Here is a 20,299-nt window from a genome sequence, read left to right as displayed (position 1 = left end):
TATTGACTTGTTTTTGGAAATACTGAGTAGAAAAGGAGGGTTGGAGCCAAGTAATGGACACCCTGACTGCCAAACTCAGGAATATAGGCCACTCTACAGGCAAATGTCCCCGAAGATTTTTGGAGGATAAAGTATTTGATCTACTTGTATTTGGTTTGCGTTTTGGCAGTGGTATATACAGTGGTTTGGAGAAGGACACTGAGGCCGGGAGACTAGCTATGAGGCTGTAACTACAATATTTAAAAAAAGGAGGTGAGTCTAAATTAGGGCAGAAGGAGAGAAGGGGGTGGTAGTGGTGATGCATAGGACCTGGAAGTGGCTAAATTTACTGGGAAGGGGCAGGAGAACTGAAATAACTCAAGGCTTCTAGCCTGAAAGACTTAAGGAAGTCAGAGGGGCTATTAATTAAGACAGAGAGCACTGATTTGCAAGAAGCTATTTGAGGGGCCTGGGAGATGTGCCCAGCAGGCAGCGGAGACTGGTACTAAAGAGAGAGGTCAAGCCCACAGTTGAAGGTTTGTGTTGGTGGGAGTGAAAGAATCCAGGCAAGGAGAGCAAAGGGAGAGGGCAAAAGGCAGGGAAATGCCTCCTTTTAAGGGGACAAAGCAGGTTACAGGGGTGGGAGGAGACCCAACAGATGAAAGAACAAAACTGAAGGAGGGGAAGTTAAGTGTCACGTGCAGCAGTGAGCTTGACTAGGACAACTACATAGGGCCTCCTTCTGCTGACCTTGTTACTCTTTTTGTAAAATTTTTATTGGAGTATAATTGCTTTAGACTGTTGTGTTAATTTCTTGCTGTACAGCAAAGTGAATCAGTCATACGTGAGCTTATATCCACTCTTCTTTAGATTTTCTTCCCATTTAGGTCACCACAGAACGTTGAGTAGAGTTCCCTGTGCTATACAGTAGGTTCTCATTAGTTATCTATTTTATACATAGAAGTGTATATATGTCAGTCCCAATCTCCCAATTCATCCCACCCACTTCTTCCCCCCTTGGTAACCATAAGTTTGTTCTTTACATCTGTGACTCTATTTCTGCTTTGCAAATAAGTTCATCTCTACCATCTTTCTAGATTCCACATATAAGCAGTATTATACGATATTTTTGTTACCCTTCTTGGAGGGTAAATCCAGTGCATCCAAAAACGTGGTTGCTTACGTTGGCGCCGTCCAACAGAACTTTCCACAATGATGGGAATGTTCTATGTCTGTGCTGTCCAGTACAGTAGCCACAGGCCACATGTGGCTACAAGAGCACTTGAAATGTGACAACTGAGGAACTGAATTTTTTTAAAAATTTATTTAATTTATTTATTTTTGGCTGCGTTGGGTCTTCATTACTGCACGCAGTCTAGTTGCGGCGAGTGGGGGCTACTCTTCGTTGCGGTGCGCAGGCTTCCCATTGCGGTGGCTTCTCTTGTTGCGGAGCACGGGCTCTAAGCACACGGGCTTCAGTGCTTGTGGCACGCGGGCTTCAGTAGTTGTGGCACGCGGGCTCTAGAGCACAGGCTCAGTAGTTGTGGCGCATGGGCTTAGTTGCTCCGCGGCATGTGGGATCTTCCAGGACCAGGGCTCGAACCCGTGTCCCCTGCACTGGCAGGCGGATTCTTAACCACTGCACAACCAGGGAAGCCCTGAATTTTTAACTTAACAGCCAAACCCCTGAATTTTCAAGACACCGGTTTACAAAAAGGGCTGGGTTTAAGATACGATTTCTGACTCAGCAGAACCAATACCAAATAATTTAATGCCGCTTTCTTGGCCGCATTCAACATGAGATATTGAGAAACTCTAGAATGAGTACCCTTTCGAATGGGCACTTAATTCTCAATGAGTTAACCTGAATGAATTGGCTGAAAGGGCCATTATATTGTTTGAATTGCTGAGAACCCTCAACAAACTTCATTTAAAATGTATTTCACCACAACCATCCATCTTACCACATCCCTTCCCACACCCCATCCTCTTATTAGCAGCACAGGAGCTTGATTTGATGACCACGCCCAGGAACACAGGCTGGAGGGACTAAGGCCCGTCGCAGTGATTCCAGGCAAGCGGGGCTCCACGCCCCTTGCAACCCACCAGCTCTGCTACTGGTCCCTCCCATCTGTCACTCCACAGCTGGATATTCAGATCCGAGGCTCCGGGACTCCGAAGCCATTCAAAGACAGCTTGTTCCCCTCCCAGAGAATTATTTTATACACCAAGAGTTTTAGAAAATCCAAAATAATTTTATTCACTTTTTCAGATTTTTGCCTCCACAAGGTGTTCAGCAAACATGCTAAGGCGACAGAATGTCTAGTTGGTCACGACATGCAACGCTGACCATTGGACGGATGACAGCAGCGACCACGCCCACCTGAGCTACTGGCCCCAGAGCACAAACGGGGTTTGTGGGAACACACCGAATCACACGGCACTCAGAACCTGAGGTAGGTCTCTTTACAGTACAAAAAAACTCTACACCAGTGTGAGACACTGATGAGCAAGAGCTGCTTAAAGTCGCAGACTTTGGAGAGAGGAAGAGACTCTGCAGCGACCACAGGGAGAAAGGGGAACAGACCCACAAAATCCTGAACACTGTCACTGAACTGTGGGCTCGTGGGGCAAATGAAGGCAAATGAAGAAGTACCACCGGGAGAAGCAGCAGTGGGCTCCAGGGTTCGGACCGACGGGTTGAGGAGCCGGAGAGCTCTGTGCGGTGGCCAGCGTTAGGAACCTGAGGCAGTGGGACACTTGGGACAGACTCGATGCTTGTTGAGAAACAGCAGCGAAAAGGAGGAAAGCAGGAAGGACACTCCCCCCTCACCGAGGAACGTCTCGGCGATTCTCATTTCCGACGGAGGGAGCGAAGAGGGGTCTGGGACTTTGCCCCACTGCTCTCCCGACAGAAACAGTGAAGTGACAACAGGACAGAAAGCAGGAGCCCTGAGAATTCACGGTGCTCTGCGTGGCCTCTAGTGGCCCCCGCTCCACCCCGCTCTGGAGTGGCTGCTGGGGAGGCGACAGGGGGGCCACTGGAGGGCCCGCTATGGCCACACGCCTTCCTTTTGGACACCCAAAAAACCCGGCACCATGAAACAACCAGCTGGGGAAGAACATATGCTACCCTTCCTATAGTCTAATAGTGAAACCAGATTCTAGTGCAGCAAACTGTACAAAAATGATAGAAAGGAATCTGCACTGTTCTTAGCACAGTGCTTATTTTAATATAAAATAAACGGCTTACATTTTCACTGGAAATATAGGCTATGTACAGAATTATATATAGATATAGCTACACGTATAAAGCTTCATTATAGGCCTCTGATACATATATAATAACGGTTCCCTGAACCTTTTAGAGTGCAATTAAGAACAAAAACTAAATTTTGTTTACATGAATATGGAATAAATACAATAATCAAAATATGACTCTCCCTAAAAGTGAAACACACAAGCCAATCCTGAATTGCTGTGCTAAAGATAAAATCGGGAAAGGCAAGGTTTCGGCAGGAGGACACGATGAGGGGCCCGCCCCAGGCAGGGAATGGCAATGCTCCAAAGAAAAGAGACTTGGGCAGCGGCGGGAGGAGTTAGCCCTTGACGGCGATCTTGTTCTCTGCAGCAGCAAACATGGCATAGAACCGGGAGCTGTCATTGGACAGAAGGACCGATGGGGTGTCGAACTCCACCACCTGTAAAGGAAGGAGACGGTATCAGAATGTGACTCGGGGACACATGGGCTGATTTAGAGGATCCACTGCTCAGGAACGGGGGCAAAGCCCAAAGCCCCCTGAGGATGGAATCAAGGTGGCAATTCAACTAGCCCTGTCATGCCCAAATGGGTTCTTTTTTTTCTTTTCAACTAACCAGGGTTTAGTTAAGAGAAAGGTTAGAGAGAAAAACCTCCAGACCTCCTTCACATAAATCTCAATTCTTTCAGCCTTGGGTATGAAGGAATCAATCAACAAGGTCCTATAAGCTGCAGGGGAAAAAAATTGCAGCTCAAGTCAAAGGCATAGCAGGCAAATGTCATCTTGTTGTGCAAGCTGATCTGAACCTATGGATAGAAAAGGAACAGCTCAGGATGCCTAATTGGCAGGGGGAAAAAAGGGAAGTGAGTATAAAGTCAGTATAATCAACTCAGACAATTATCCATTCCTGTGATGGACTTCTAGGCACCACTGGAAATCATATTTCAGTAGAAAATGAATGATATGGTGGCAGAACCTGCCTCCCATGAGAGAGGACACATACTCTCCCAGCCTCCCCTGCTGCAGGGCAAAGGCATGGAACACAACTTTGGCCAAGGAGAGGAAGGGGACATCTCCTAGGGTGCTTCTAGGAAAGGTCATCCTGACCAAGAGACAGGCATAAGGACAAAGTGTTCTTCCTTAGGACTGGCTGTGTGAGGGTATGACGTTGGGTGCTAGAGCCGACATCCTGCACCATAAGGGGAAAGGTAGACACTGGCTCTATTGAGGGATAGGCAGATTATAAGCAGATCTATATGGGAGAGGGAACAAGAGGAAAGGGCATTTTAGGTAGATGGAACTGTATGAGTAAGACACAGAGGTGAAAAAGATTAGGGGATTCAAGATTGTTTATAGCCAACAGCACTGCAAGGAAATAGCAGGAAACAAAGAAGGCTGTGGGGCTAGACTGTTGGAAAGCTGGGACCAGCAAGAAGTTTGGCACCACTACATGACTGTAAAAAGCCGACATATAGGGACTTCCCTGGTGGTGCAGGGGTTAAGAATCTGCCTGCCAATGCAGGGGACATGGGTTTGAGCCCTGGTCCGGGAAGATCCCATATGCCACAGGGCAACGAAGCCCATAGGCCACAACTGCTGAGCCTGTGCTCTAGAGCCCGCGAGCCACATCTACTGAGCCTGCATGCCACAACTACTGAAGCCCACGTGCCATAACTACTGAAGCCTGCACGCCTAGAGCCTGTGCTCCACAACAAGAGAAGCCACCGCAATGAGAAGCCTGCACACCACAGCGAAGAGTAGCCCCCACTCAACGCAATTAGAGAAAGCCCACACGCAGCAACAAAGACGCAATGCAGCCAAAAATAAATAAATAAATTAAAAAACAAAAAAACAAACAAAAAAAGCAGACATATAGTGGCTGGTCTCAGTAGCTTTGGGAAATTCTTGTGCATGTGAGTGAATTACTAAGTACACGTGCTCTCTGACCTAAGTCAAAATGTCACTGTTCACAAGCAACAAAAGAACAGGTAGTAAAGCATAATGAGAACCCTGTAAGAATGCTCCCAGCTCCATCTCTTGACTGGGAGGGCTGCATCCCACCCAAAAGGAACCAGACTACAGTCATTATGGCTGCTTATCTGAATGCTCAGAACTACTCTAAGAGGGCCATCTGCCCAATCCTGCCAGGGGCCAGTTTTCCTCCCAGACAAGGCCACGTGCCAAGCCAAGGTCCCTTGGGGGCTCAGTACCTGCCCCTGGGCCAGCACCATAATCCTATCAGAGCCCAGGACTGTATGTAGGCGATGGGCAATTGTCAGCATGGTGCAGTCGGCAAATGCTTCTCGGATGGTCTCTTGGATCAGCAAGTCTGTCTCCGTGTCCATGGCAGCTGTGGCTTCATCTAGAATCAAAATCTGCCGGGGAAGAGAAGAAAAAGAGGGATCTGACCAATTCCTTAAGCATTCTGGTTAATCTAGGTTTCATTAAAATGTATTTTATGATTTGAATTTTACACCATATATTGTTTTTTCTAAATAGGTACACGCATATGTAAAAATACTGTTTTGCTTAGAACTGATATAACTTCAAACCCCTATGTTTGCCTTGATTTCCATGAATGAAAGGATATATGTGAAATACTGATCTAACAAAAGACTCGCCCCACTTGCTCTGTAATTCTAAACACGTACAGTAATCTTTCTGGACCTCCCTTTTGCAGTTTTAAAATGAGGGGACTGGATTTGATGACCTGGATATGTCTTGCAGTTTAAAAATTTTTTAAATCCATGGTTTCCAGTACTACAACTACTCAGTGAATAAAAACAAGTTGCCCTTGGAAACTGAAGGCTCAGGGAAGTTAAAAATAAAAACAAACAAGCAAACAAAAAATCCATATACCCAAATCGTGTCAAGGTTAATTTAGAAACCTCTCTGGGCATACTCTTAAGAAGTGCTGCTGGGCTCGGAGCCAGGAATGCCTTTGGACCTCATGCCACAGGCAAAAGCTGTTCTTCCACCTTCCTGCGCTTCTCTGCTGATCCCCCTTCCCTGCCATCCACCAAACTGCCTTACCTTACAGTGACGGAGCAAGGCTCTAGCTATGCACAAGAGCTGCCGTTCCCCCACTGAGAAGTTATCCCCATTCTCCATCACTTCAGATTCAAGTTTCAGAGGTAGCTGAGCAATCTAGAGAGAAAGGAAGTAGAGATTAGAAGGGTTAAAAAAAAAAAAAAAAAAAAAAAAGGAAAATTTGAAAGATAGGAAAAAAAAAGAAACTAAATTTTGTCAAAAATCCAGTGGCAAAAAAAATTATTCTGAAACAGATGAAAGATTAGCCCAGAACCTAGCTCACCTAGAAAGAAGGTACAGGTGTGATGATCACGTAGTAGGACCACACTTTCTAGGCCATTCCATATTTCAGCTAAACTATTCTATTAGTCTCATATCATCAAAACATCCCAGAAATTCCAATATTTTCATCCCCAAAGCCTGTCATTTTTGGTTCTGAAAATATGGTCACGCAATGAGAAATGGGGTAGACGAAATTACTCTCTTTCTAAAGTCCAAAGCGGTAGGCTGTCAAACCTTTCTTTCCATAAACTATAGAACCTATTCTTCAAGTGAACTTGTTTGAGGAAGCCCAATATAAAGGTGATGAAGGCAGAGCGGATCTAGTTGAATTAGTGGAAGAGATCCTGGGCTTGTGTGCAGGAACACAAGAGACCCTACTTCAGGCCAGGGGTATCTGTAGATTGTGGCCCCTGGATGGGGCCTGCTGAGTTACCCTAAGAGGTCTGTGAATCCATACAAACACTTTCTCCATAAGTGATATATCTCTTACACATATATAGATGCTTCAAAAAGATGTTGTACTGTTATAATTAATAAGAATAGAACTTGATTTTAAAGCATTATTGATTGTGAGTGGTTGTCATTAATATCTTCTCAATTAATGGATAGTAAAAAGGGCAATATGACCATGGGAGGGGGCTAAGGGGGGAGGTGAGGGTCAGGAGACAACAACCTTTATGCCCTTTCTGAAATGCCTGGGAAGCCCTGCTCTAAAGTGCTCCTCCACAGACATCCTGGACGTGGAGGGAAAGGCTGGCTGGACAGCAGCAGCCAAAGCAGGCTGGGGAGTGACCACAGTATCACTGTGTTTCCAGCCCTGAAATGTCAGCAAAGCTCTCCGTCAGTTCTTTACTTACACATTCTTTCATGTGTGTCCTTTCTAGGGCATCCCAGATCTGGTCTTCAGTGTACTGGTTGAAGGGATCCAAATTTGACCTAGTGAGAAACATAACAGGAATTCTCAGGGATACAACATGTACGTGACCATGCTGCAAAGGCTGACTGTGGTAAAGGTTTAGACATTGGGGCTCAAACCCCATCCAGCCACAGGGGGAGGCTGAGATGGGAGCGCTGCTGCCTGTTTGTCGCAGGAATGAGCCTCCCTTTCTTCTTTACAAAACTTTATTATTTTTATTATGTAAATGATACTAGTTATAGAAAAATTAGGAGATATAGACATACAAAGACAAAACAAAAACTAATGTATGTTTAATGACTTCTTATCAGACCCTCAGAAACAGACACTGGGGAGAGAGGGGGAAGATGGCGAAAGAGTAAGACATGGAGATCACCTTCCTCCCCACAGATACATCAGAAATTCATCTACACGTGGAACAACTCCTACAGAACACCTACTGAACGCTGGCAGAAGACCTCAGACCTCCCAAATGGCAAGAAACTCCCCACGTCCCTGGGTAAGGCAAAAGAGAAAAGAATAAACAGAGACAAAAGAATAGGGACGGGACCTGCACCAGTGGGAGGGAGCCGTGAAGGAGGAAAGGTTTCCACACACTAGGAAGGCCCTGGGCGGGCAGACTGCAGGCGGCGGAGGGGGAAAGCTTCGGAGCCGCGGAGGAGAGCGCAGCAACAGGGGTGCGGAGGGCAAAGCGGAGAGATTCCTGCAGAGAGGATCGGTACCGACCAGCACTCACCAGCCCGAGAAGCTTGTCTGCTCACCCACTGGGGCGGGCGGGGGCTGGGGGCTGGGAGCTGAGGTTCGGGCTTCAGAGGTCGGATCCCAGGGAGAGGACTGGGGTTGGCGGCGTGAACACAGCTTGAGGGGGCTAGTGCGCCACAGCTAGCCGGGAGCGAGTCCGGAAAAAAGTCTGGACCTGCCGAAGAGGCAAGAGACTTTTCTTCCCTTTTTGTTTCCTGGTGCGCGAGGAGAGGGGATTCAGAGCGCTGCTTAAAGGAGCTCCAGAGACGGGCGCGAGCCGCGGATAACAGCGCGGACCCCAGAGACGGGCGTGGGACGCCAAGGCTGCTCCCGCCGCCACCAAGAAGCCTGTGTGCGAGCACAGGTCACTCTCCACGCCTCCCCTTCTGGGAGCCTGTGCAGCCCGCAACTGCCAGGGTCCCGGGATCCATGGACAACTTCCCTGGGAGAATGCACGGTGCGCCTCAGGCTGGTGCAACATCACGCTGGCCTCTGCCGCCGCAGGCACACCCCGCATCCGCACTCCTCCCTTCCCCCGGCCCGAGTAAGCCAGAGCCCCCGAAGCAGCTGCTCCTTTAACCCCGTCCTGTCTGAGCGAAGAACAGATGCCCTCCGGAGACCTACACGCAGAGGCGGGGCCAAATCCAAAGCTGAACCCCAGGAGCTGTGCAAACAAAGAAGAGAAAGGGAAATCTCTCCCAACAGCCTCAGGAGCAGCGGATTAAATCTCCACAATCAACTTGATGTACCCTGCATCTGTGGAATAACTGAATAGACAACGAATCATCCCAAGTTGAGGAGATGGACTTTGAAAGCAAGATTTATTATTTTTTCCCCTTTTCCTCTTTTTGTGAGTGTGTATGTGTATGCTTCTGTGTGAGATTTTATCTGTATAGCTTTGCTTTCACCAATTGTCCTAGGGTTCTGTCCGTCCGTTTTTTGTTTGTTTGTTTGTTTTATATTAAAAAAAATTTTTTTTCTTAATAATTATTTTTTATTTTAATAACTTTATTCTATCTTACTTTATTTTACTTTATTTTATCCTCTTTCTTTCTTTTTTCCTTTCTACTTTTTCTCCCTTTTATTCTGAGCTGTGTGGATGAAGGGCTCTTGGTGCTGCAGCCAGGAGTCAGTGCTGTGCCTCTGAGGTGGGAGAGCCAACTTCAGGACACTGGTCCACAAGAGACCTCCCAGCTCCATGTAATATCAAATGGCGAAAATCTCCCAGAGATCTCCATCTCAACACCAACACCCAGCTTCACTCAATGACCAGCAAGCTACAGTGCTGGACACCCTATGCCAAACAACTAGCAAGACAGGAACACAACCCCATCCATTAGCAGAGAGGCTGCCTAAAATCATAAGAAGGCCACAGACACCCCAAAACACACCACCAGACATGGACCTGCCCACCAGAAAGACAAGATCCAGCCTCACCCACCAGAACACAGGCACTAGTCCCCTCCACCAGGAAGCCTACACAACCCACTGAACCAACCTTAGCCACTGGGGGCAGACACCAAAAACAACGGGAACTATGAACCTGAGCCTGCAAAAAGGAGACCCCAAACACAGTAAGATAAGCAAAATGAGAAGGCAGAAAAACACACAGCAGATGAAGGAGCAAGGTAAAAACCCACCAGACCTAACAAATGAAGAGGAAATAGGCAGTCTATCTGAAAAAGAATTCAGAATAATGATAGTAAAGATGATCCAAAATCTTGGAAATAGAATAGAGAAAATGCAAGAAACATTTAACAAGGACCTAGAAGAACTAAAGAGGAAACAAGCAATGATGAACAACACAATAAATGAAATTAAAAATACTCTAGAAGGGATCAATAGCAGAGTAACTGAGGCAGAAGAATGGATAAGTGACCTGGAAGATAAAATAGTGGAAATAACTACTGCAGAGCAGAATAAAGAAAAAAGAATGAAAAGAACTGAGGACAGTCTCAGAGACCTGTGGGACAACATTAAATGCACCAAACATTCGAATTATAGGGGTCCCAGAAGACAAGAGAAAAAGAAAGTGACTGAGAAAATATTTGAAGAGATTATAGTTGAAAACTTCCCTAATATGGGAAAGAAAATAGTTAATAATCAATTCCAGGAAGCACAGAGAGTCCCATACAGGATAAATCCAAGGAGAAACACGCCAAGACACATATTAATCAAACTATCAAAAATTAAATACAGGGCTTCCCTGGTGGTGCAGTGGTTGAGAGTCCGCCTGCCGATGCAGGGGATATGGGTTCTTGCCCTGGTCTGGGAAGATCCCACATGCCACGGAGCAGCTGGGTCTGTGAGCCATGGCCACTGAGCCTGCACGTCCAGAGTCTGTGCTCCGCAACAGGAGAGGCCACAACAGTGAGAGGCCCGTGTACCGCAAAAAAAATAAAATAAAATAAAAATAAATAAATAAATAAATACAAAGAAAACATATTAAAAGTAGCAAGGGAAAAATAACACACAAGGGAATCCCCATAAGGTTAACAGCTGATCTTTCAGCAGAAACTCTGCAAGCCAGAAGGGAGTTGCAGGACATATTTAAAGTGATGAAGGAGAAAAACCTACAGCCAAGATTACTCTACCCAGCAAGGATCTCATTCAGATTTGATGGAGAAATTAAAACCTTTACACACAAGCAAAAGCTGAGAGAGTTCAGCACCACCAAACCAGCTTTACAACAAATGCTTAAGGAACTTCTCTAGGCAAGAAACACAAGAGAAGGAAAAGACCTACAATAACAAAACAATTAAGAAAATGGGAATAGGAACATACATATCGATAATTACCTTAAATGTAAATGGATTAAATGCTCCTACCAAAAGACACAGACTGGCTGAATGGATACAAAAACAAGACCCATATATATGCTGTCTACAAGAGACCCACTTCAGACCTAGGGACACATACAGACTGAAAGTGAGGGGATGGAAAAAGATATTCCATGCAAATGGAAATCAAAAGAAAGCTGGAGTAGCAATTCTCATATCAGACAAAATAGACTTTAAAATAAAAACTATTAGAAGAGACAAAGAAGGACACTACATAATGATCAAGGGATGGATCCAAGAAGAAGATATAACAATTGTAAATATTTATGCACCCAACATAGGAGCACCTCAATACATAAGGCAAATACTAACAGCCATAAAAGGGGAAATCGACAGTAACACACTCATAGTAGGGGACTTTAACACCCCACTTTCACCAATGGACAGATCATCCAAAATGAAAATAATTAAGGAAACAAACTTTAAATGATACATTAAACAAGATGGACTTAATTGATATTTATAGGACATTCCATCCAAAAACAACAGAATACACATTCTTCTCAAGTGCTCATGGAACATTCTCCAGGATAGATCATATCTTGGGTCACAAATCAAGCCTTGGTAAATTTAAGAAAATTGAAACTGTATCAAGTATCTTTTCCGACCACAACGCTATGAGAGTAGATATCAATTACAGGAAAATATCTGTAAAAAATACAAACACATGGAGGCTAAACAATACACTACTTAATAACGAAGTGATCACTGAAGAAATCAAAGAGGAAATCAAAAAATACCTAGAAACAAATGACAATGGAGACACGATGACCCAAAACCTATGGGATGCAGCAAAAGCAGTTCTAAGAGGGAGGTTCATAGCAATAAAAATCCTACCTTAAGAAACAGGAAACATCTCGAATAAACAACCTAACCTTGCACCTAAAGCAATTAGAGAAAGAAGAACAAAAAAACCCACAAAGTTAGCAGAAGGAAAGAAATCATAAAGATCAGATCAGAAATAAATGAAAAAGAAATGAAGGAAACGATGGCAAAGATCAATAAAACTAAAAGCTGGTTCTTTGAGAAGATAAACAAAATTGATAAACCATTAGCCAGACTCATCAAGAAAAAAAGGGAGAAGACTCAAATCAATAGAATTAGAAATGAAAAAGGAGAAGTAACAACTGACACTGCAGAAATAAAAAAGATCATGAGAGATTACTAAAAGCAACTCTATGCCAATAAAATGGACAACCTGGAAGAAATGGACGAATTCTTAGAAATGCATAACCTTCCTAGACTGAACCAGGAAGAAATAGAAAATATGAACAGACCAATCACAAGCACTGAAATTGAAACTGTGATTAAAAATCTTCCAACAAACAAAAGCCCAGGACCAGATGGCTTCACAGGTGAATTCTATCAAACATTTAGAGAAGAGCTAACACCTATCCTTCTCAAACTCTTCCAAAATATAGCAGAGGGAGGAACACTCCCAAACTCATTCTATGAGGCCACCATCACCTTGATACCAAAACCAGACAAGGATGTCACAAAGAAAGAAAACTACAGGCCAATATCACTGATGAACATAGACGCAAAAATCCTCAACAAAATACTAGCAAACAGAATCCAACAGAACATTAAAAGGATCATACACCATGATCAAGTGAGGTTTATTCAAGGAATGCAAGGATTCTTCAATATACGCAAATCAATCAACGTGATACATCATATTAACAAATTGAAGGAGAAAAACCATATGATCATCTCAATAGATGCAGAGAAAGCTTTCGACAAAATTCAACACCAATTTATGATAAAAACCCTTCAGAAAGTAGGCATAGAGGGAACTTTCCTCAACATAATAAAGGCCATATATGACAAACCCACAGCGAACATCGTCCTCAATGGTGAAAAACTGAAACCATTTCCACTAAGATCAGGAACAAGACAAGGTTGCCCACTCTCACCACTCTTATTCAACATAGTTTTGGAAGTTTTAGCCACAGCAATCAGAGAAGAAAAGGAAATAAAAGGAATCCAAATCAGAAAAGAGGAAGTAAAGCTGTCATTGTTTGCAGATGACATGATACTATACATAGAGAATCCTAAAGATGCTACCAGAAAACTACTAGAGCTAATCAATGAATTTGGTAAAGTAGCAGGATACAAAATTAATGCACAGAAATCTCTGGCATTCCTATACACTAATGATGAAAAATCTGAAAGTGAAATTAAGAAAACACTCCCGGGGGCTTCCCTGGTGGTGCAGTGGTTGAGTCCGCCTGCCGATGCAGGGGAGGTGGGTTCGTGCCCCGGTCCGGGAAGATCCCACATACCATGGAGTGGCTGGGCCCGTGAGCCATGGCCGCCTAGCCTGTGGGTCCGGAGCCTGTGCTCCGCAACGGGAGAGTCCACAACAGTGAGAGACCCGCGTTCCGCAAAAAAAAAAAAAAAAAAAAGATGCTGAAAGCACCTGATCTTGCTTGTCCCTCTAACACTCTGGAGTCTGCCTGAGCTTGCCTCAGGGTTGATGAGATCTGCTCTCTCTCCAGCTACCTTGTACACTGATACACCAACAGATCAGGGTGAAACCTGTGTTCTGCATCCCAAGTCTGAGGAATAAAAGGTTAATCACGTTTTTGTTTGGTTCAACACAGACTGGTGAGAATTCCCATGGGGCAAGATTAGCACAATCCACCCCCCCCCACCCAAAACAACAACAACAAGATTAGCACAAGCCTCTGAGTGACATTTATCTAGATGGCAATGCAAGTTTTCACAATAAAACATTCTCTCTCCTTTTGTGCCTAATATGGACTTTCTCATATTTTACAGCAGATTTCCTGACCTTAGGGGTCACAACAGGTGGCTCACTTTTGAACCATAACGCTCAGAGCTCTGTTTTTTCTTTCTTTCTTTTCTTTTTTAAAAAACAAGTTCCTCGGGGCTTCCCTGGTGGCGCAGTGGTTGAGAGTCTGCCTGCCGATGCAGGGGACACGGGTTCGAGCCCTGGTCTGAGAGGATCCCACATGCCGCAGAGCAACTGGGCCCGTGAGCCACAACTACTGAGCCTGCGCGCCTGGAGCCTGTGCTCCCCAATGAGAGGCCACGATAGTGAGGCCCGCGCACCACGATGAAGAGTGGCCCCCGCTTGCTGCAACTGGAGAAAGCCCTCGCACAGAAACGAAGACCCAACACAGTGAAAAATAAATAAATAAATAAATAAATTTAAAATTTAAAATAAACAAATAAAAAATAAAAACAAGTTCCTCAGATCTCTTTACAAGAGTCTTCGGAAGTCCTCATCAAACCTAGACAGAAGGGGCACCCGCCCAGTGGGAAATCACAACTGGTTCCAAACAGGGGTCACGTCCTGCTTTGCCTGGTCTCTTGTTCCTCGCCCTCTGCCTTGGTCTCTATACAGCTGCCCCACAGGACTGCACGCTGGAGAATGGCCTCTGCCCATTACAGGGAATCAACTCTGACCTCGGGCAGTAGGACCTGAAGTCGGTGCACATGTGGTTTAGTGCCGGGCTGCTCTGGATCTGCATCCTGCTCTGACTGTGATTCCCACTTAGCATCACGGGACCCTACTGAGCTAGAATCTCCCCCTGTCAGACAGTTCTGCTAGGTCAGTTCCTGTTGTGTCTCCATGTGCCCAGGTTCCTATCTTGACAGCCTGCTCAGGCTTCCAAGTTTCGGGGCCCCACCTTGCTCTGGTTTTATCTGTGAGCTCCTTGATTATAAACATCTGCCTTTTGGGGTCTCTGAACACCGCCCAGTTGCCACTGCTGTGGCCTATTTGCCAGAGGAAAATCCATATTACCTAAGGCTGGAATTCCCAGCACCAATAACTTGATAAATTGCCACCTATGGTTTGATACCTCACTTTCTGGATTTCCGGTTTAGCCCATCTCCTACCTCTTGAATCTTCCCTTTCTCTACCTCTTCCTGGAAGGAATGTGTAATTCTAGGTTTTAGATTCTACCGCTTGTTCAGATTCCTCCCATGTCTGCTGAGTTGAGTCCTTTGAACAGAATTAAAGACCTAAACAAACATACGTTCAAGATTGAAGGGTCCATAATGTTGGTTTCCAGGAAAGGAATGTGTAGAGTTCTCCTAGACTTAGTCTAGGAAGTGTTCTTTAATACTGCGCAGTGATGCCTAGTGTCGTGGGTTGAAGAGTATCTCCTAAAAAGATATGTTGAAGTCTAACCCTCAGTACCTAAGAATGTTACCTTATGTGGAAATAGGGTCAGTGTAGATGGTATTAGTTAAGATGAGGTCACCCTGGAGTAATGAGGTAGGGTGGACCCTTAATCTAGTAGGACTGATGTCCTTATAAGAGAGCCACATAAAGACAGAGACACAGAATGAGAGGGCCCATTTGACAACAGAGGCAGAGACTGGGATGATGAATCTACAAGCCAAGGACACCAAAGACTGTTGGCAAACCACTAGAATGTAGTAGAGGCAAGGAAGGATCCTACCGGTTTCAGAGGGAGCATAGCCCTGCTGACAACTTGATTTCATACTTCTAGCCTCCAGAGCTGTGAGAGAATAAATTTCTGTGGTTTTGGGCCACCCAGTTTGTGGTACTTTGTGGCAGCATGCCGAGAATACAAATACATCTAGTAATTCATCAGATACCTCTTACCAGACAAAGTAAGTACACAAGAGTGTACTGCTCACTGAGCAGCTGCCCCATCAGACTCGGCAGACACATAGACAGGCTTGACACTCAACCCCGCCCAGGCCCATCACACCAGCTGAAGGAGACTCCCAAGACTAAGCAATGGGTTCCAGATAGGTAAGGAATATTTACGTACACCAGCAGGTGGTAAACATACACATTAAGGCAGACCAGACTGATCTCAACAGGGAACTCAATCAGGAATGAAAAAGAAATATATACCCTCATTAGAGGGGCCAGATGGTCCTGGTCTGACCCACAGATACAAATGAAACAAAGTTATACATCCACTGCATCAAGTACTCAGCTGGGTAGATGGAGAGAAAGAAAAGCATCTGCGCATGAAGGTACTTACTTTTAACAGTCAGAACTCCTCGAGTCCTATGTTGCTCAAAGTGCATTTTCATCTTTGGTTCTTTATATGTTATTTTTAGCAATATTCTAAGTTTACTTATTGACTACTACTGATTAAGGTCAAGCGTATCTCCCGGGGTGTTTGAGGATACAGCAATCCCCTCCGGGCACACAGAAGACACCATGCTGAACCACTTCGTCCTCTGTCGGAGGTGGGTGCCTCCCTGCAGCCTCAGCCTCAGGACAGGAGACTACGGGACCCTCAGACCTTCGTCTCTCAGGAAGTTAAAGGAAAACTCAAAATAGCTATTCAGAAACAAGGCTTGGCTTTTAGTTAAGAGTAGAGTACATGAAAAAGACTAAAGAGAACAGCAGAGGTTGTGTGAAAATTTCTTTCAAGAAGGGGGACAGAGGCTGTGCAAATCTGAAAGCAGGTGAGATTTTGAAGATGTCGGAAAAAGAAAGGTAACTAATGGTCAAGACCCCTGCGGAAGCAGGCGCAACCCTAGTTTTTGGAGAAAGAGCTTACCTCTCAAGGTAGTGATTAAGGGGGCTGTGGTGATAACTTCAGACAATACAGTGAGCGGAGTGAGGGAGAGTCCAGGCTCTCAGCCAGACAGCCCAGGTTCTTATCTTTGGGCAAATTATTTAACCACTCTGGGTTTTAGCTTCTTCATCTCTAAAATAGGCATAATAATAGGACCTACCTCATTTGGGTTTTGAGCGTTTGATGGATTAACACAACTTAAATGCTTAGGACAATTCACCGCATAAGAAGTCCTCAGTATGCTTAGCTGTTACTATTATTGTTGTTGTTCTTTAGAGCAGCAGTATCTGGCACCAAAGGACCTTTTTCTTTCTTTTTTTTTTAAAGACAATTTTTTTAGAGCAGTTTTAGGTTCACAGCAAAATTGAGAAGAAGGTACAGAGATTTCCCATATACCCCCAGCCAGAAGGACGTCAACAAAAGTTAGATAACATCTAGTGTTCTTCATATCGTGATCCTAGACTTAGCATTACTCTCTGACATTGAGATTAGAAGCTTTGGGGGATTCCCCAGTTCCACAGGGACTAAGACATCAGAAAAAGTAAAAGGGGGTCCCGTAAACAACAGAATAATTCAAAGACAAATGAAAGACCTTGAGATTCTAAGATTCTGCTTCAAATCTGGAGCAACTTCCATTCCCTCTAGAGCGCTACATGCTTCTGCTTGAAGGTGTCTGGGCCCAGAATGAACCAAAGCACAGTGGGTCAGTTGTGGGCTCAGTTGTTTTTGTTGTGATTTTGAGTTGAGAGCTTGAAATATTCCTCAAAAGCAGAAAAAAAAATTAATGGGCAGTTGGAAAAGGAGAGAGAGCAGCTGAATAGGAGGAATTGAGAACACTGCCTCTTGCTAACGAAGGGAGGACAGGCAGAGATGCTCCAGGTGATGAGTAGTGCTCACCCCCCACAAGGAGACTGAGACTCAGAGACACCCTAGAGTGACAGCTGAGGACAACTAGTCTCACTAAGGGGCAGATTAACCACCAGCCAAGGCAGGCTGCAGACAGTCCACAAGGATGGAAAGCATTTGAGCAGGAGCTGGTTAGGGCAGAGGCAAAGAGATAGGCTTCCTGAGACCAGGAAGCACAGGTCCTCTGGGAAAGAAAAGGACTGCCAGGACCACGAAAGAGGGAAGGTCAACAAAAGTGTTTAGGGCTGGATGAGAAGGGAACTCTCTTCCTGGAGCCAACCATTAGGGCAAAAGGCAGAGGAAAGGCACTGGCCACAGAAACACAGGCCCTACAATTCAAACCCAGAAAGTTGGATGAGGGAGGGCTGGATGAGCTACTGGAATGGACTGAGATTCTGGCTAATCTAGGGAGGAGTGTGCCCCTAAATGATCTGTTCTATGATTTATTTATATTTGTATGCAGAACAATTCAGAAATGTTTAACTTGCAAAATTCTCCGAGTTCTGTTTGTTTGATTTTGGTTTTACCTTGATTTCCCTCTAAGAGCTCCTGATATGTTTTAACTGCATGTTGGTATCTCCAGGAGAGGTACGCACCCCCAATGCTGGTTAAAGGCAGTGGAGATACAGTTTCCAAATTCAGAGTCTCCAGGAGGTAGCTGAGGAAGCAGCTGATCTACCCTGCCTTTCCCTTGGGAAACTCATATAGGCCTTTTAATTTTCTAACAAAAGCAAAAGAACACCAAAAGCTGGATATTCTTTTAAACTTATGAGAAACCTGAGGGCATAAAGGGAAGATAGAAGGTCTGGGATTTAATTTTTCCTCAGTCTACTAACGACTTAAAAAGTCAAAATTACAGCAGGCAGAAAGTGAAACATATGATTTCCTAGGTTTGCACAGCCAACTAACCAAACAGCGCTCTGAGCTCAATTACTAAAAACTCAGTCAACAGCACACCAGCCATTGAGCTTGTCCATCAAGTGGCAACATATCTCTGGAGCTGATAACAAATGGCCCCATCTCCCACGAAGGCTGTGCTTCCACAGTGTTCTACAAACAGCAGCCAGCAGGTCAATTCTTAACCATTAACTCCAGAAGCCCGAGTCACAGACCCAAATGAAGTGCTGTAAAAATTTGAAATGAACACTAATACTTCTTGGTGGCAGCATATTCAAGGGAAGTCTAACGTTTAACATGCCTTATTTCCTAGTTCTCTTCCTTTTTTAAAATTTATTATTATTTTTTTTACATCTTTATTGGAGTATAATTGCTTTACAGTGTTGTGTTAGTTTCTGCTGTATAACAAAGTGAATCAGCTATACGTATACACATATCCCCATATCCCCTCCTTCTTGCGTCTCCCTCCCACCCTCCTTATGCCACCCTTCTAGGTGGTCACAAAGCACCGAGCTGATCTCCCTGTGCTATGTAGCTGCTTCCCACTAGCTATTTTACATTTGGTACTGTATATATGTCAATGCTACTCTCTCACTTTGTCCCAGCTTACCCTTCCCCGTCCCCATGCCCTCAAGTCCATTATCTACATCTGTGTCTTTATTCCTGTCCTGCCCGTTGGTTCATCAGAACCTTTTTTTTTTTTAGATTCCATATATATGTGTTAGCATACGGTATTTGTTTTTCTCTTTCTGACTTACTTCACTCTGTATGACAGACTAGGGCCATCTACCTCACTACAAATAACTCAATTTCGTTTCTTTTTATGGCTGAGTAATATTCCACTGTATATATGTGCTACATCTTCTTTATCCATTCATCTGTCAGTGGACACTTAGGTTGCTTCCATGTCCTGGCTATTGTAAATAGAGCTGCAATGAACACTGTGGTACATGTCTCTTTTTGAATTATGGTTTTCTCAGGGTATATGCCCAGTAGTGGGATTGCTGGGTCATATGGTAATTCTATTTTTAGTTTTTAAAGGAACCTCCATACTGATCTCCCTAGTGGCCGTATCAATTTACATTCCCACCAACAGTGCAAGAGGGTTCCCTTTTCTCAACACCCTCTCCAGCATTTATTGTTTGTAGATTTTTTGATGGTGGCCATTCTGACCAGTGTGAGGTGATACCTCATTGTAGTTTTGATTTGCATTTCTCTAATGATTAGCGATGAGCATCCTTTCATGAATTTGTTGGCAATCTGTATATCTTCTTTGGAGAAATGTCTGTTTAGGTCTTCTGCCCATTTTGGGGTTGGGTTGTTTATTTTTTTGATATTAAGCTGCATAAGCTGCTTGTATATTTTGGAGATTAATCCTTTGTCAATTGCTTCGTTTGCAAATATTTTCTCCCATTCTGAGGGCTGTCTTTTCATCTTGTTTATGGTTTCCTTTGTTGTGCAAAAGCTTTTAAGTTTCATTAGGTCCCATGTGTTTATTTTTGTTTTTATTTCCATTTCTCTAGGAGGTAGGTCAAAAAGGATCTTGCTGTGATTTATGTCAAAGAGTGTTCTTCCTATGTTTTCTTCTAAGAGTTTTATAGTGTCTGGCCTTACATTTAGGTCTTTAATCCATTTTGAGCTTATTTTTGTGTACAGTGTTAGGAAGTGTTCTAATTTCATTCTTTTACATGTAGCTGTCCAGTTTTCCCAGCACCACTTATTGAAGAGGCTGTCTTTCCTCCATTGTATATTCTTGCCTCCTTTACCAAAGATAAGGTGACCATAGGTGTATGGGTTTATGTCTGGGCTTTCTATCCTGTTCCATTGATCTATATTTGTTTTTGTGTCACTACCATACTGTCTTGATTACTGTAGCTTTGTAGTATAGTCTGAAGTCAGGGAGCT

The 20,299-nt window shown here is 44.3% G+C and overlaps 1 protein-coding gene across 6 annotated transcripts in view; it reads right to left on the bottom strand.

Annotated features, from left to right (window-relative positions):
• Positions 1-2,213: 2,213 nt before the first annotated feature.
• Positions 2,214-20,299, bottom strand: part of ABCC5 (ATP binding cassette subfamily C member 5) — an 89,500-nt gene continuing 71,414 nt past the window's right edge. For 3 of the 6 annotated variants that reach the window (XM_082625826.1, XM_082625830.1, XM_082625829.1), the window contains 3 exons: positions 7,409-7,487; positions 6,273-6,386; positions 4,853-5,614 (listed from right to left, as the gene is read on the bottom strand). In XM_082625826.1, coding sequence (XP_082481952.1) covers positions 5,207-5,614; positions 6,273-6,386; positions 7,409-7,487 — 601 coding nt within the window. In that variant the 3' untranslated portion in view covers positions 4,853-5,206. Of the gene's footprint in view, positions 3,681-4,852; positions 5,615-6,272; positions 6,387-7,408; positions 7,488-20,299 lie in introns of those variants that run through there. The other 3 variants (XM_082625827.1, XM_082625831.1, XM_082625828.1) reach the window with 2 other exon arrangements.

The sequence above is a fragment of the Mesoplodon mirus genome (genome assembly GCF_964341445.2).
Source record: "Mesoplodon mirus genome assembly, chromosome: 6".
NCBI classification, from domain to species: Eukaryota; Metazoa; Chordata; class Mammalia; order Artiodactyla; family Ziphiidae; genus Mesoplodon; species Mesoplodon mirus.
This window is presented reverse-complemented; position numbering and strand designations above follow the sequence as displayed.